The sequence below is a fragment of the Canis aureus genome, chromosome 23, assembly GCF_053574225.1.
Source record: "Canis aureus isolate CA01 chromosome 23, VMU_Caureus_v.1.0, whole genome shotgun sequence".
NCBI lineage: Eukaryota > Metazoa > Chordata > Mammalia > Carnivora > Canidae > Canis > Canis aureus.
This window is the reverse complement of record NC_135633.1, coordinates 21,973,466-21,991,581: the sequence shown is the minus strand read 5'-3', so window position 1 is coordinate 21,991,581 and position 18,116 is coordinate 21,973,466. Positions and strand designations below refer to the sequence as shown.

Sequence of the window (18,116 nt, the reverse complement as noted above, 5' to 3'; positions counted from 1 at the left end):
ATTTTGCCAAATATTTCTACAGTTTTCTTTCAGTGATCTGTAAAATTAGGATAAAAATTAGCTAGTAACATGATACATGAATTTAGACTAATTGGCTTTGCTTAGCTGACGTGTGAGTTCTAGAAGATCATCCAGAGCCATGTGAATTCATCTGTTTATCCTTTGTGTGGTGTTCCCGGGTCATTCCTATCACTTTAAGCAGTATAGAGGACTCGAGAATGGTTTATTTATAGATGTTTGATTCATTCAAGTTTCACTCTTAATTGAATTGCTATTTCTTTACAGTAGGGTTCAGATGTGGAAGAAATAAAAGGATCAAACCAGTGAATATGTGAAAACACCTGTGTCCTGTGTGACCACAGTGATGTAGAAATGAATATCTTATCTGGCATTTTGTTTTATATGTTTTTAGGTTTCTCTCTCTTACCTCCAATCACGCATGTTCCTGCAATTCTTGGACAGTTTTCTAGAAATCTGGAATCTCCCCTTTTCTTACACATACAACTATGACTCCTGCTTTCCCTACTCGGAGTACAATTGTCTTTCTGTTTTCTTTTATGTTGTGTCTCTTATTCTTGATGATGATGATGATGATGATGATAATGATGATGATTGTAGGGACCGCCTAACTCCAGAAATTCAGACAGGACTTGAAACAGCTCTCTCAAATAAGGTTTAGGACATTAATGAGTGCAACCCGTCACAGGTACCTCAGTGACTTTCCGGGCATAGTTTTCTGTTTTTACAGCATAGTTTTTAGAAATTCTCTAGATTGACCTTATTCTGAAGAACTGTTTGCTGACTCCACCGACCCCAACTGTCAGCTCTGTCTTCAGCCTCTAATGTTATTTAGATGAAATTTAATTCTTCCCCCATGATTCATGCATTTATGTACAGATTCTTTGCTCTACAGCCCTGACACTTTAATATGTACAGTTGACAACTCCAAATCATCTAGGGGTGCCTGGGTGGCTCAATAAGCTAAACATCTGACATCATTTCAGTTCTTGATCTCAGGGTCCTGGGATGTAGCCCAGGTCTGGCTTCCTGATCAGTGACGAGTCTGCTTCTCCCTCTCCCTCTATCTCCACCCAACACCCACCACCACTTGCATGCACACTCTCTCCTTCTCTCTCTCAAATATATAAAAAAAAATCCTAAAAACAGAAAAGAAAGAAAACTCCAAATCATCTAAATTAAGCTCCACAAGATGTACTTTCCAGGCTCCCTACTTTAATCTCCTATGGACAAATTTCTGCTTCTCTGCATCTCCTTCTTCACCACCCAGCAAAAGATCAGGAAAAGGCAAAAGGCAAAAAGGGCAGGTCCCAGAACACAGATTCTCACATGTGCTTCCTGACCTGGGACAGGAGGCAGTCTCTACTACCCCATCTTCCAAGTACTTCAGCTGTACTGACTCAGGAATGGAATGGAGCACAGATCTGGACTGAAGAGAGAGATGTTCCCCATGTTCTGGCTAATCTTGGTATAGTTGCCTCTCAGGCACCCTCTTACCAGACTCACCTACAGAGGATGTGAGCAGGGGGGCTGGCCCCAACAATACTGGAGTTCTGGTTAGTTTTTCAAGTATCTGGTGTAGTTATAGCTCCAGGGCTTGAGGGACATAGGCATCTGGGAACTTTTTGCCATCCCTACTCTTTGGGATTAAAATGTCCTCCTGGGACAGACAGGCAGGCAGGTGTGAGAAGGAAATTATTTTCTTTCTCTCTAAAAGTGAGGAGCTCTGTTAATCTAGCCCAACATTAACTGTGTGCTCTGTAGGCAGCTAGTCTCCTGGATGTAGGGGTGCTACATCCATTTCCTGGATGTAAGGGTGTTATATCCATCTGTCCATCCACATTCACACTCCTTTGCACATGCACACTCAGTGCCTTCCATGGGTCCAATAAGCTCATTCAGAAGTTCTCATGAGCTTCCTGCACGTAATCGTTTGATAAACCCTCCCAAAAAATGCTATGTAATGCACTGATGTTAATTATCATGATTTTTATGATGGCATCATAATGATAATAATGCTAGAGTAACTTGAAAAACATATTAATGAGAAAATGCAGTATGTTTTTAAAAGAGAAAATGTTGGGCAGCCCCGGTGGCGCAGCGTTTTGGCGCCGCCTGCAGCCTGGGGTGTGATCCTGGAGACCTGGGATGGAGTCCCACATCAGGCTCCTGGCATGGAGCTTGCTTCTCCCTCTGCCTGTGTCTCTGCTTCTCTCTCTGTTTCTATGAATAAATAAGTAAAATCTTAAAAAAAAATAAAAGATTAAATGTTATAGTAATTTTTTGTATATGGAAGATTTTTTAAATGGGCTATATTTACAACTGTATACTTCAAAACACAATTTGTTTCTTTTTCATTTTCATTTTGAACCTCATGTGAATTATTCATATCCTTCAAATTATGGGAGCAAGCATCATCAGTTTCTTTAGATTTTTTAGTTTTCATTATTTTTGAGAGGATGAAAGAGGAACCCTCTTGCACTGTTGGTGGGAATGTGAACTGGTGCAGCCACTCTGGAAAACTGTGTGGAGGTTCCTCAAAGAGTTAAAAATAGACCTTCCCTACGACCCAGCAATTGCACTGTTGGGGATTTACCCCAAAGATACAGATGCAGTGAAACGCCGGGACACCTGCACCCCGATGTTTCTAGCAGCAATGGCCACAATAGCCAACCTGTGGAAGGGGCCTCGGTGTCCATCGAAAGATGAGTGGATAAAGAAGATGTGGTGATTCGATTGTGTATACAGTTATGCTCTGCTAACCACAGGTGGAGCTACCGTCTATCACCACAAACTGCTATTACAGTACCATTGAGTATAATCCCTGTGCTGTGCCATCATCATCAGTTTCTTTATTGCTATTTTTATTTTTCTGTCTTTGTCATATCCCAACATTATTCCTATTTCTTTTCTCTGTAGAAAAGTGAAAAATCCAGTGTTTTTAATATATGTGTAATTAATCATAAGTTTGCTAACATAACTACATGTCCACCTATGAAAGAGTGATCTGGATATTGAATTTTATAAATGATATTGGATCATAAATCAGACGTTATCTTAGTTTTCACTCAACACTAAATTTTTTTTAACACTAAATTTTTTTTAAATAAATTTATTTTTTATTGGTGTTCAATTTGCCAACATACAGAATAACACCCAGTGCTCACCCCGTCAAGTGCCCCCCTCAGTGCCTGTCACCCAGTCATACCGACCCCCGGCCCACCTCCCCTTACACCACCCCCAGTTCGTTTCCCAGAGTTAGGAGTCTTCATGTTCTGTCTCCCTTTCTGATATTTCCTACCCATTTCTTCTCCCTTCCCCTATTATTTTTTCCCTAAATGAATGCAACCATATAAAGCTTGTCCTTCTCCAATTGACTTATTTCACTCAGCGTAATGCCCTACTGTTCCATCCACGTTGAAGCAAATAGTGGGTATTTGTCGTTTCTAATGGCTGAGTAATATTCCATTTGTATACATAAACCACATCTTCTTCATCCATTCATCTTTCGATGGACACCGAGGCTCTTTCCACAGTTTGGCTATTGACTCAACACTAAATCGTAACAACCATTCCTGTTGCTCTGTGTATGTCATTTTTTTTATTGCTATTCAATTTCCATGATATGCATTTTCTATTTTATGTGAGTAGACAACACACAAATACCTATAATCCATTGTAAATAAAAATACTATTATTGTCAATATCCTCGGATATTTATCTTCTAGTCCTAAAATAGGAGTGTGTGTAGGAGTGGGAATTTTTAAACTCACGGTGCATAAAAATGTTTAATTCCATAGAAATTACCAAATCTATTTCCAAAATATTAATAAAATAATTTGTTAGCATAACTATAAAATTTTTATAGTTTCTTCATTTTTCACATTCCTCATACCGTTTGATGCTATCTTTTTTTAAGTTTGGTGGAAATAACATAATATCTTTTTATTTTTGTTTGATTTTCTCCTCATAACTGAATGGTGTTCATATAACTGAGTGGTGTTAGCCATTTGTGATTTTCAAGCTGTGATTTATATCTTGATACCCTTTGCCTGTTTTTTCTACTAATTTTTGTTTTTCTTGCATATTTTTCAAAATCTGTGCATATTTTAAGTCTTAGAGTCCCTTTTTGACTAGATATTATTAGTATTCCTCTAGCCAGTCATATATCTGTGAATTTTAGTGTACACTTTCCATTATTCAATGGAAATTCTTCAATTTGTTTAAGTCAAATTTCTGTTTTACTATGAATAAATTTTCTTTGGGGATCCTATTTAAGGAACATTCCACAAGATCACAAAAGTGCTTTTATTTTCATTTATTTTAAATTTTTTGAAACTGTGTGTTATATTTCATACTGATTTCTTATTTCTCTCTTCCATTTCAACTCTTTACTTATTTAAATACCAGTTAAGTAACAATAGATAATATTGGTTTCGAGAGTCAATTTAGTGATTCCATCATTTACATACAACACTCCGCCGTCATCACAAGTGGTCATCACAAGTGTCCTCCTTAATGCCCATAACCCATTTAAACCCTCAGAACCCTCAGTTTGTTCTCTATGTGAAGTCATGTGGTATTTGTCTTTCTCTGACTGACTTACTTCACATAATACACTCTAGCTCATCCACATCATTGCAAAAGGCAAGATTTCATTCTTTTTTATGGCTGAGGAATATTCCATTGCATATATATATCTTCTTCATCCATTTAGCAGTCAGTGGACATTTGGGCTTTATACATAATTTGGCTACTGTTGATAATGCTGCTATAAACATTGGGATGCATGTACCCCTTTGAACCAGTATTTTTGTATTCTTTGGGTAAATACCTAGTAGTGCAATTCCTGGATCATAGGGTAGTTCTATTTTTTAACTTTTTAGGAGCCTCCTCACTGTTCTCCAGAGGGTTCTCTTTACTTTGCATTCCTGTAAAAAATACAAGAGGGTTCCTTTTTGTCCACATCATTGCCAAACAATGTTGTTCGTATTGTTGATTTTAGGTTTGCACATATTTCGAAAATATATTGCTTAATATTATATTTTAGCACTCTTTAAATGCTTTAAAAGTCCATTTTCCAATTGTTAATTAATTTTTAATTATTAATATTTGCTTCTAATATATAGAAATAAATGTGATATTTATATGTTGACCATGTATCCCTGTACCTTTCCGTATTTACTTTTTAGTATGTATAGTTATTTTAATTGACCTTGTAGGATTTTCCACATTAAATTAAATTCCACATTAAATTTTCCAATTAAATCTTTTTTAAAAACACTTCTTTAAAAATTTACTTTTTAATGATAAACCAACTTGCAACCCAAAAATTGATCATGATTTATTATCCGTAGTATATATTTTGGAGGATTCAATTTTCCAATAATTTTTAAAGTGCTTTGTGTCTTTATTCCTTTATTTTTTTAAAAAATGATTTTATTTACTTATTTATGAGAGACACAGAGAGGCAGAAACATAGGCAGAGGGAGAAGCAGGCTCCCTGGGGAGAGCCCAGTGCTAGACTCCATCTCAGGACCCAGGATCACACCTCAAGCCTAAGGCAAACAACCACTGAGCCACGCAGGCATCCCATGTGTCCTTATTTCTGAGGGACATTGATCAGTGGTTTCTATAGCACCCCAAAATTCCTCTTCTTTGAAACTGACCACACCTGTCTCTAATGGTTCAATGCCTACCACTCCCTCTACACAATTACACTCTCTACTAAAGGTTCCTTATAATATTTGCAAAGAACTATATATCAGGCACCACGTTTAGTCCTGTATATGTGACCTCACTTAACATACACCATAAACGTGAGGTAGATGATGCTATAATTATTTTTCCAGGGGAGGAAAAGGATGCACAGAAAGATAAAACAACTGTCAAATGATTCATGTATGGCAAGTAATGAGGCCAAAGTTCTAACCAGCTAGTCTAACCTGAGCATCAGTATATTAACTACCACTCTACATTCATTTATGAAAACACAAGACCATGTCTTTCCTCTTTGTCAAGTCTGTTGGGCACATAGGAGATGCTCCATAGATATTTACTGCATGAAGGATATATCCATCACACATTTTTCACTAGTAATTTCAATCACAATTCTTAGTTTCAAGCAATGATACATAATTGTAGGTGTGTTGAGTAAATAAATAAATAAATAAATAAATAAATAAATAAAACCTAAAAGAGAAATAATGGCTCAAAGAATCACTGGGAAGATTAAAAAATAAAACACAAACAAAGCAGAGGACAAAACTTCTGTAAATTTAGTCCAGAGAACTAGTTCTATGCTGCACGGTTACTGCAACTACTGCTAAACTCTGGATGATTTTTTTGCATAAAGCCCTCTTTTGTTTTTATTTCAGATGGTTTTGAAACATTCACCAGATAATTGCATGTTATGAAATAGTGACCACTGTGAACAATAATAATGATTTAACATCTCAGCAGCTTTCAGAGACAGAAGGGAGAAGGTCATGGGGAATTTTTCTTTAATACTTACAGAGTTTTAGTTTTGCAAGATGAAAAGAATTCTAGAGGTAGATGTTTATGCTCACTCAGCAATACGAATGTGCTTAATACCAATAAACTGTATATTAAAATGGTTTTCATAATAAATTTTGTGTCATCTCTATTCCACCACAATAAATATTTGGAAAAAGAAAAATAATTTTAGAAGTTAATATAAATAGTTCAGGATTATTTTAGTAGTATTTAAGTTTGCCATCTTCAAAATTTCTATCAAGTTCAACCTAAAGAATTGTTAAAGTCATCTTGACTATTGTCTTCATTCTATGTTTTAATAAAATGTATATTGCAGTATATCTTAATGAATTAATTATTAAAAGGTATTTTTTCTTTTTTAAAAGATTTACTTATTTATTTTAAAAAGAGAGAGAGCATGGGAGACAGAATTGGAGAGGAGCAGAATGAGAGAGAGAAGAGAGAGAATCTCAAGTAGATTCCCCACTGAGTGCAGAGCCTGATGGGGGACATGATCCCATGACCATGAGATTGTGACCTGGGCTGAAATCAAGAGCTGGATGCTTAACTGACTGAGCCACCTAGGTGACCTAAAAAATGTTTTTTTTTCTCTAAAAACCAATAAACTTAATGTGTTTTTACTTGAGAACTCTTTATTCACATGGGATGGAATTCATTGGCAAGTCAGAGCACGCAGTAGGCACAAACAACAAACAAATTTTTACTAATGTGTGCACATTGTTAGCAACTAGGCACAAATTCTGACATGTATTTTTTGTATTTATACTCATAGCATGGCCTTTCATAAGTTTTTACACATATCTCAAACAATGTGTATGGATTTCTATTAATAATAGCAAAACGTTTGAATGCATAGCTCTTGCTCCCAGTAAGCAGTTTTTGAGGATCTGATATGTGTAGGTGAAATTGAATCAATACCTACATCATCTCATTGACTCTCCCAAGATGCTTGAAGATGACATTATTATTCTCATTTCATAGCTGATGAATTTGACATTCAGAAAGAATAGGCACCTTGCCCAATATTACACAAGAAACTGATGATGGAGATTGGATTTAAACTCAGGCGGTCTGACTCCAAAGGCTATCTTCCAATACATTCTTCCTTTGCAACTGGCAAATCACATGTTTTCCCTTTTTCTCTCTTGCATGAGCTGAGATGAGCTGTCTTCTCAGTCTCTCCTTCTTACTATGGGTACTGATGTAACTGAAGTTACATAACACTCTATTCCTATTTTAAACTTCTCTGTGGCAGCAGTAGGCTGCTTATAGATCCCAACATAACTAATGTACTTCTTTGACCCAGGCCTCTGCTTTTACTGCTCATAGGTCTAAAAGTTTCATTTTAGCCTCCAGTCTCCATGGCTTCTACTTTTCAAATAAGCTATGGTCCAGAAACTTCGAGAAGCCTTCCCCGGGGTAACACTTCCACCACTCTAGGTTGATTTGGGGCACCAAATCTGTGTCTCTAGACTTCCCATGTATGGATTATCATTTAACTCACCACATCCATTTGGAGTTATACCTTTACTTTTTGACTCAACACCAATTCTCATTCATTTCTGTATCACCAGCACCCAGCACTATGTCTGATACATATTACATACTCAAATATTTTATTAAATGAACGAATGTATAACCAGAAATAGTAAAATATAGCCCAGAGCACTATTGGAAAAATGGAATACACATTAAAACTATCAGGACTGTCAAGTAAAAGGTAAGGTTAGTCTAACATGTGGCATACGTATATCTCAAGGACAAGCAAGACTTACTCACTATCATTGAATTCTGCTATTTGGACTTTAGATGGTGATTCTCAACTAGTGTGGGATCTGTAATTTTAATGTTAGGGGTTTATTTCAAAACATTTTTCTTCAAAATGTATTTTAGGAAATGTACATATAAACATAATTTGTTAAAGCAAATTTAAGTTTTAAAAAGCTTTGAAGTGCCTGGGTGGCTCAGTCAGTTTAAGCCTCCAATTCTTAATTTGGACTCAGGATATGATCTTGAGGTCATGGAATTGAGCCCCATGTCAGGCTCTGTGCTCAGTGTGGAGTCTGCTTCACAGTCTTTTTCCTTCCCTCCTGCTTACTCTTTTACAAATAAATAAATAAGATATTTAAAAATTTTTTAAATTAAATTAAAATGTTTTAAAGTCCTTTTAAAACTGTAAAAGTCCTTTAAAAGTCTATTTGGTAATAGTGATCTACCCTCTTTTGGATTATTTTTGTTCCCAATGACTCCTTGTTCCATAGGCACTGATGATGATGATGCAGTGTTACTATAGAGTTCTGCTCTGGAATTACATCTATCTTCTTTCTAACCCTGTCTTCTCCAATTATTAGCTTTTTGAGGTCAATTTACTTAACTGCTTTGAGCATTAGTAGTCTAGTCCGTAAGCTAACTCAGAGCATTTTTGTGAAAATTAAGGGGGGAAAAAGTATGTGAATAACATAAAATATTCAAGAGGGGCATCTGGGTAGCTCAATTAGTTAAGGATCTGACGAGGTCATGAACTCAGAGTTGTGAAATCAAGCCCACCACAGAATATGCGCTGGGTGTGGAGCCTGCTTAAGATTCTCTCTCTCACTCCCCCCGTGCCTGCCTCTGTGGAACACATGCTCTTTCTTAAAAGAAAAAAAAATAGTATTCAATAAATGTTGGTAGAATAAGGCATTTTTTATATTGTCAATCCTTTATTCCTTCCTAGTAAATAATAAAACAGGGCCTGCTGGTGTTTTGAGATGTTATTGAACTGTACAGTGGGAACGTCTTAAAGGAACAGTTGGTAAGTCACAGGAGTTATTACAATGAGGAGAAACCCTCTGTTACTTTTTTTCTCTCTGGTTCATAGCAACATTGGCTTGTCATGCTGGAGTTTCCAGATGTCATGAAATCCTTCTCTTAGTCCATATGTTGACCATTCACTTGTGGCTACTACCTATTTCTCAGTCTTATTTCCCAAGTTATTCAGGAGGACATCTCTCAGCTACGTTGCTTCTGCCTTATCAAACTTATACCTTAGCTTTGCCTTTCCAATAGTTGTTTCCAGCCCACAACTCTCCATTCTTTGATAAATTTTTTAATTACTTGTTCAATTCTTTGTGGAGATGAGGCTAGAAGTATAAGTAAGAGCAGAAAAAAATTGCAACCTCTAACTATAGTTACTGAAGTCTGGGAAAATAAAAGTATTACGCTGCAGGAAACAAGCATTCTTGTTTAAGGCAGGGTGTAAAAGGATTGAATGGGAACTGAAGAATTTGTGCATCAGAATTCTAGAGGATTTTGTTAGTCATGTGAAGGCTAAGCACCATATATTGTTGAAGGGAAGTGAACAGCTCACCTTTCAAGTTTTATCTAATACTTGTTCCCCAGTGACATGTCGGTGCTAGAACAGTTGTTAGCCATATGTGGAAGACAGAATTCTGATGTTGAGATGACTTCCATAGAAAGCAGTAAATATTGGCAGCCCCCTGAGCCTCTTTCCAACATCAAGATCTCCTAAGGGATATGGAAAGGTTAATAAATAGTTTTTATGCTGAGAATAAACTCTCAGAAAACATTCAACAAAGCTTGCTTTTACAGGGAAGTATCATAATATGATAATTGAATAAAAAAATAATATGATACCATAAATGTTTAGATCACAAAAAATGTGCAATGGACTTTGTATTGGAAAGAGCATAGAAGAGAGGAAATGGTGATTACCTAAAGCTTCTAGGGACCCAAGTGTTCATTTGTTGCCCTGAAACTGACCTTGTTAGAGGGTTATGGGCATGAAAAGCACTCCAATCCCAACCACCCAACATGAATCAACTCAACACAATAAAAAGAAAGCCTATGTAATTTAAATTTCATTGAATTAAGTTTATCTTGGTTATCAACCAAATGAAAATAGCTCTACAGGCACTGGGATGTATGAGTTAAAAAAAAAAAAAAACTAGCTCTTAGGCATATACAGAATTGACTTTGGAGGGGTGGTGCATGGGAGGGTCATCCCCAAGAGGCAGGTAATAATATAAAAAAGATGAACCAAAGCTACCCCAGAGGTGCTTGTGACTGCTGGTGTCTGAAACATTTATTAAGATGGTGTGAACAAAGAAAATTATAAAAAGAAAATGAGAGTAAAACCAACAGTTGTAAGTAAAGGTGCTCCAAATAGTAGGCACCTGTTTGAGATCAAACAGCTTCTGACAGGAGCAGTTCTATGTAAAAGGCTCCAAGAAGATTAGCAGCAGGTATGTAATCATTTATTGTTGACTAATGGTTTTCTACACACATGCATGAAAAAATGCTGGCAAACCAAATTTTATAGTAATAGTAATTGTAATAATGTAATAACGACTACGTGCTTTGCTAACATGATCATATTTACTCCTCACAACAAATAACAAATGAGGAATATGAGGCAGAGATTTTAAGCAGCTTGTCAAGTGGCACAGCTGGGAGTTGAATTCTGCTCCCTCTGATCTCCAACCTTGGCCTGTTGGCCACAGGGGTGAGGAACAGTTAGAAAAAGTCATTACCACAACATCAACCATATCTTTGACCTGCCAGGCACTAAGAGGGTATATCATGAAGGAAGTTAGATATAAGCAATCCTCTTGGATTTTTGTATTAAGAGTGTCACTAGAAGAGGGCTCTTGAAAACATTTCTCAAAAGAACTACTGGTCATAAACAAAAATCAAGGAGGAGATCTGAGTGTCTCATACTTACTACAAAGTATCAATATAGGAGTACACATGATTGGTTTCAAGTATCTTATGCAAATTTTCTAACAATAAGTTTCTGGAAAATCAGAATTTGGTTCACTGACATTTTGCCTTGATCCTTCTTGCCCTAAGGTTTCACTTTTGTATCATTAACTACAGTTTCATTTCCTAAGGATCACATTCTACCCATTCAGCTGGTGTAGGATAATTAACTGTGAGCCTGTCCCTATGTCTTCAAGGGCAGTACTGCCTCTGGTTAAGGACTGCAGAATGTGAAGAGCTGAGAGGAAAGCACTTCCCCTGAAGGATAAGTAAATGCTGGGCTGCTGATTCTGGGCTCCTTCAGGGCCGGCAAGGCAGTCTTTCCCTGGGGAAGCAAAGAAGCTGAACTTCAGGCATAGACTCTCCTTTCTGAAAGCCAGAGCGTAGGAGATTCGGACAGAGCCAGGAATATCTTTCCAAAGCCAAGGTCACTGTCTCCATCCAGTAAGTTTGGCTCCAGCAGAGAATGGAGGTGCCATATTAGACACCTGACCAGAGCAAGGGTTGCAGTGGGACTAAAGCCAGGCTTGCAACTGTAAAAGCTACGGGGTTGAGGTTTGAAGATGGAAGGCTGAAGGGAGGTGAGAGAGAGGAATGACACAGGGCCAGATGGAGATGATTGTGCCAATGCTGAGCCAGACTTCCGTGCGCTCTGCAGAGAGGTCTGGACCAGATAGGGGTTCAAAGATCCGCAGCAGGGTATCACGGGGGATCAGATGTCTTGAACTTCCTTCATTGAACACTGTGGGAACACAAAGGAGAATGCAGGTTAGGAAGGGAAAGAAAGTTTCCAATCACACTTCTTGACTTGCCACTACTTGGAAATCTTTGCTAATCTGCCTTGTACTGCCTTTCTCATTCCCTAGAAGTACCTGCTCTGTTTTCTGTTCCGTCCTTTACTTCTTTTGTTTCCTTCCTCCTCTGTATTCTCCCTCTAATCTCTTCTGCTTTAATTTCAGTTTTTCTTCTCTGTTTCCATCTTCTGTCCACCATCTATTTTCTGTGCATGCATGCTTCTGTTCTCCTGAACCCTTCTACTTTCTCTCAGCCTATCCTTCATCTGAAAGGCCGACATTCACCCCCACTGTATCTTCCTCCAGATCAACAGAGCCCCTAAGGGAAGCAAGCTTAGAGCCCCAATTTCCACTCAATGACTTTCTCCATTCCCCTCATCATTATTTTTCACTTTTCATCCCTTTCTCTTGCCTCCAGGCCCCACTGACAGCTTTGGCATCAGACCCAATAATTTTTTGAGATTAACACAGATTTGTATCCACCTTCTACATACTCCAACATAGTACCCAAAAAGATTATTTAGAAAAGTCTCTGCATAGACGTGGCCCCTATTGACACCAAGAACAACAATCTTACAGGCTGAGACACTGAGAAAGGTCCCTTGTGCAATGGCCCCTTAGAAGTCATAATTGCTGCCCCAAGAAGGCTACCTGGAGTAGTGCACAAAATGGACATAGAGACCTTATTAACCTGGTTAAAGAAACCTAGCAAATGGGGAAACAAGGGCAGAATGGTACAATTACATGGAGTTAGGAGGAAAGCATGAAAGTGCTGTGACAGTAAGAGTACTCTTCAAAAAAGAGGCCAAGAATCCTGTGGTGACTTTGCAGCCCTTAAGCTGGAATTCTAGTACAGATGGCCCTACACACACCAATTTTTTTTTTCTTTTTAAGTAGGATCCACACCCAGCATGGAGCCCAAACCCATTTAAACTCACAAGATCAAGAACTGAGTTGAGATCAAGAGTCACACATAACACATAACAAATTGAGCCATTCAGGTGTCCTCACACCCATTCTGATTGTAATAATCATACTGATCTTTAAGATTGTCTCCTTGTCTCTCGTACTTGAAGTTAGACCATGATATCTAGGTGTGCATTTATTTTTATTTATCCCATTTCAGATTTATTGAAATTCCTGAATCTGGTTAGTGATGTATTTCATCTCTCCTGAAAAGTTCCGATTTCTCTGTCTCATTCTCTTTCTTTTTCAACCTGGAGTTTTGATTCTATGTGTTAGATATTCCCATTCCACCCACTATTGCTCTTATATCTTCTTCAGCATTTTCAGTCTGTTTTTATTTTCTTTCCATCTTCATTCTCAGTAGATTCTTCTGACCACTCTTCTGACAATTTACAGACTTTCCCATTAGCTGGCCCTAATCTACTGTTTAATTCATCACCGAATTCTTATTCTTTATATTCTTTTTTTTATTTCAAATATATCTGGTTTTTATTCAAATCTGCTTTGTTACTTTTTACAGATGCCAGTGCCCAGAGCAAAATATTAATTCGTGACTTCATTTTCTTAATCCTAAGAAAATAAAAAACCTGAGAACAACTCTGTCTATTCAAAATCCCATGCTCTTGCTCTTAACTACACATTTGCATTATCAGTGTTTCCTTGGGAAGTTCATTCTAAAAAACGTCTTAAGTTCTATAATCTAGCTTACTAATTATCCTTTGGAAGTGTGGCTAACTTACCCCTAAGTCTATATCTTGTCTTGTTAATTTTAACTATTATATATAATATTTTGTTTCTAGGATATAGGACTGATTCTTCTTTGGTATGTATTTATTTCTTTGTGTTTATTTTCAAGCTTTTTTTAACTTAAAACTTAACTAAAATAATGTTTTTCAATATTCTTTATCAAATAACTACAGTGTTTTAAGTTTCTGTAGCAGAGATTTGGCTGACACTCTCGAGGCCCTCCACTTATAATTTTTTTCTCTTTAAATAAATTGTCTTTTTACTACAAGCAACTCAATTTCTTCAGCTGTTTCTGTGTTAAAATTTTTTGAGGCATGAGATGAAAGTTTCTTCCTCAAGAAAGGAGTTGGGTTTGTTTCTGTTATTTTCTGAAACGGCTACCAATCCAGGGTGATTTCAAATTCTTTTCTGAGACAAACAGTGTGAACTCAGCCTGCAAAGTCACATGAGGACCAGCCTATGGTTCAGTAATTATGGGGAAGTTTTCTCTCACATAACAAGCTTTGAGGTAGTCAGTTGTATATGAAGTTCCAGGTGAAAGTGAGAAATCAAGGTAAAGAAATGGGTTCATTTTTAGTGCACAATGTTTTATTCAGGATGTACTTTTGTAAAGTCCTATCTAATTGGGAAACCCCCTACTACATTCTCTACCTGCTTAAACCTAGATTTATCTTCTGTCCCTGGATTTTAGATTTTCAAGCTCCCCAGGTAATGGAGATGGGTGATTAAGTTCATGGAATGCTACAAGTGCCCTCAGGTTGAAAGCCAACACCAATATTTGATTTCAGTGTTTGGATTTCATTCAATCCTTAGCCTGAAAATTCTTTCTTTTTTACCTGCTCATAGGTGTATTCAAGACAGTCAAATATAAAAATAGGCATAGGAACAGGTATATGTGTGGGTATGACTATGGGATTGGGCATTGATAAAGAGAGATTAGATACAGACATAATCATAGAAATGAATTGATGCATTTTCAATAGGACATTTGTTCTAGGTACCCCAGTTCATCATACCACTGGATACTATCACCATTTACTTCCTTAAAAGCTTCACTGTGGATCCCACCTAGCCCTTGGAATGCATTTCTGTACATTTTAAATTTTAAACTGAAATGTACTCTAAGATTTTGATCTTATGTGTCTCATTTAAGTAACATTTGTTGCTTAAATTATTTTTGATTCATTAAATATTAATCAGATCAACAAACTGAAAAGACAGATTCACACAAGAAAAAATGTGAGATGAAAAGTAGATGAAAGAACAAAAGAACAATGATGGAGCCATTATATATTCAATAATTGTCTATTAGCCACCTCTTATGTGTCAAAAAAAATGTTCTATGCACAGGGCTGTAGAGTAGATGTTACCCTCATAGATTTTACAATCTATGTCCATAGTCCTCAGAGTCTATGATGGACTAACTCCTTATCTCTTCTTCAGCTACTCAAAGACATCTGCCTCAGTAAAATCACTGCTAATGCTACCTTATAACAGCAGCTGCCTCTCTACTGAAGTCTCAGACTTCATCCTGAATTGCTTTGTCAGGTCTCCCAGCTGGCAGCACTGGCTATCTCTGCCCCTCAGCATCCTCTTCCTCGTGGCCATGGGGGCCAATGCCGTCCTCCTGATCACTATACAGCTAGAGGCCTCTCTGCACGAGCCCATGTACTACTTGCTTGGCCTCCTTTCCCTGTTGGACATCGTGCTCTGCCTCACTGTCATCCCCAAGGTCCTGGCTATCTTCTGGTTTGATCTCAGGTCCATCAGCTTCTCTGCCTGCTTCCTCCAGATGTTCATCATGAATAGCTTCCTGCCCATGGAATCATGCACCTTCCTGGCCATGGCCTATGACCGCTATGTCGCCATCTGCAAGCCTCTGTACTACCCAACCATCATCACTGACCAGTTTGTGGTAAAGGCTGTTCTCTTCATCGTGGCCCGGAGCACATTTCTTACTACACCTACTCCCATCCTTTCGGCCCGGCTGCATTACTGTGGAAAAAATATAATTGAGAACTGTATCTGTGCCAACCTCTCTGTGTCCAAGCTCTCCTGTGATAATGTTACCCTTAACAAAATATACCAGTTAATTGTGGCCTGGACTCTGCTGAGCTGTGACCTCATCCTCATCTTCCTCTCCTATATCCTCATCCTAAAAACTGTTCTTAGACTCAAGGCAAAAGGGGCAGCTGCCAAAGCTCTGAGCACATGCGGCTCTCACTTCATACTCATCCTCTTCTTTAGCACCATCCTGCTGGTTTTGGTTTTTACCCACATTGCCAAAAAAAAAGTTTCCCCTGAGATTCCCATCTTACTTAATGTCCTACACCATGTAATTCCTGCAGCTCTCAATCCCATTGTTTATGGGATACGAACCCAGGAGATTAAAGACGGAATTAGGAAGTTACTGAGGAGGGTAGCAGAGAGATGCAAGTAATTGTACTCTAGCTTGACTTCTCTCAACCACCAATGTTCAAAATCACTGCTGGAAGGCAGGGACTTGGAGATAAAATTACAGTCCTAATCCTCTCTCTGGACATGCCTGAAGATATGAACTGTATGGTTTCCCTCTTACTGCCCCCAGCCATGATGCTGAAGACTGAGCATTACATCTCATTGTCTGCTCCTGATTAAATCCCTTTAGACTCAGTGTGATAGAAAATAAATACTTATTTAAAGATGTGTGGCTGATAGGAAGAAGCATCGGTATTTACTGACAGTGCATTGACTTTAGAAAGGTAAAATGAGATTAAAAAGCAACTGTTAAAAAATATTGACAGTAACCATTATGCTTTAACCTTTTCCTCAGGCATTCAAACATATTTACTGAAATTTATGTTATATCCAGCACAGAACTAGAAAATGAGACTCTAACATACATAAATCTTGATCCCATTATTCTAATAGGCCTGGTGGAAAACCCAAAAACATGTAAAATCAATGTAGAAGGGTTAGGTTAAAACTCATCAATAAGCCCAGAGGAGAGAGGAATTTGTTTGTGTAGGTGGGATTCCTTGCATATCGGATCTCCTCCTTCAGTCCCTTAGTCAGAGCTGCCTCCCTAACAGCTTCTCAAAAACATGAACCACTGTCTCTGGGACTTTTTGCTTGTTGTTCCTCCGACCACTTAGCTCGTTCGCTCCTTGGGTCTCCCTGACTACAGTATTTAAAAATAGTGTTCAACAATATTCCCCCAAAGCACAGATGATATTCTAACACTTTCTCTGTTTCCCTGTTCTGCACAGCATCAATCACTATATACTGACTGTATATTTTGCTCATCTATTTATTTAGTCAGCCCGCATGCACTGAGTGGTATATTTTGCTCATCTATTTATTAAGTCAGCCTACATTCACTAAAATATAAGGAGCAGAAGGGCAAGAACTTTTGCCTGATGTGCTCATTGTTGTATTTCCAGTGTCCAAACAGTGCTAGGTGTACAGGAGAGACCATAAATGCTTGTGAAATCAATGACTGAATACAAGTTGAATAAATGATTAAATGTATGCTAGTTACTAAGAATATAATTCAGATACGGTCCTTGTTCTCTGTGTTCTTACATTGCATATTAAGAGTGAGGGAGACTATATCTCATGCAAGAATCCATGGTCTGAAATCTGAAGACTGTATAGAATATTGCCTTGGGACAGATGGAGGCTTAGAGGTAAGATCAGAAGTACATTTTTAGGTACTGTGTTTGAATACTCATGAGAAACACAAGTATAAGTATATAGTAAGCACAGGTTACTACACACGGGTTTAACACTCAAATAAGATGTACACTTGAGAATTGACGACAGATCATACTTGAAGCAATGGAGTAGGTGGAAGGGCCTAAGGAAATAATAAATAAGAAGAAGAGAAGGAAGCCCAGCAAAAGCCCTGCTGAATCCCTATATCATCCCTACTTCTGCTGTGCGGACATTAGCATGGAGATTACAAAAAGATGTAGTGGTCAGGTTAAAGGGAACAAAAATACGAGAGTCGCAAGAAGAAAGCCCTCAATGGGTGCCTAGGTGGCTCAGCCTATTAAAAGGGTGCCTTCAGCTGAGGTCAATATCTTGGGTCCTGGCATCAAGCCCTGTGTCAGGCTCCATGCTCAGTGGGGAGCTTACTTCTCCCTCTCTCTCTGACCCTCACCCCTACTTGTGCTCTCCCTCTCTCAAATAAATAAATAAATAAAATATTTTTAAAAAAGCACTTCAAAATGACTGTGATCACTTAAGAAGTTATGATTACCTTCATCCAAGGCCACCTGTAGTTTTCTATATAAGTAACTTCATGTTTAAAAGACATTGAAAATGGATGGG

The 18,116-nt window shown here is 37.9% G+C and overlaps 1 protein-coding gene across 1 annotated transcript; it reads left to right on the top strand.

Annotated features, from left to right (window-relative positions):
- The first annotated feature begins 15,282 nt into the window (after positions 1–15,282).
- Positions 15,283–16,242, top strand: LOC144295333 (olfactory receptor 56A3-like). Its single transcript, XM_077867716.1, has one exon. The coding sequence runs from the start codon at positions 15,283–15,285 to the stop codon at positions 16,240–16,242; it is 960 nt and encodes a 319-aa protein (XP_077723842.1).
- The last annotated feature ends 1,874 nt before the right edge of the window (positions 16,243–18,116 follow it).

Excerpts from the sequence above, each read along its gene's own strand:
- LOC144295333 (XM_077867716.1), top strand. The coding sequence starts at position 15,283 with ATGCTACCTTATAACAGCAGCTGCCTCTCTACTGAAGTCTCAGACTTC.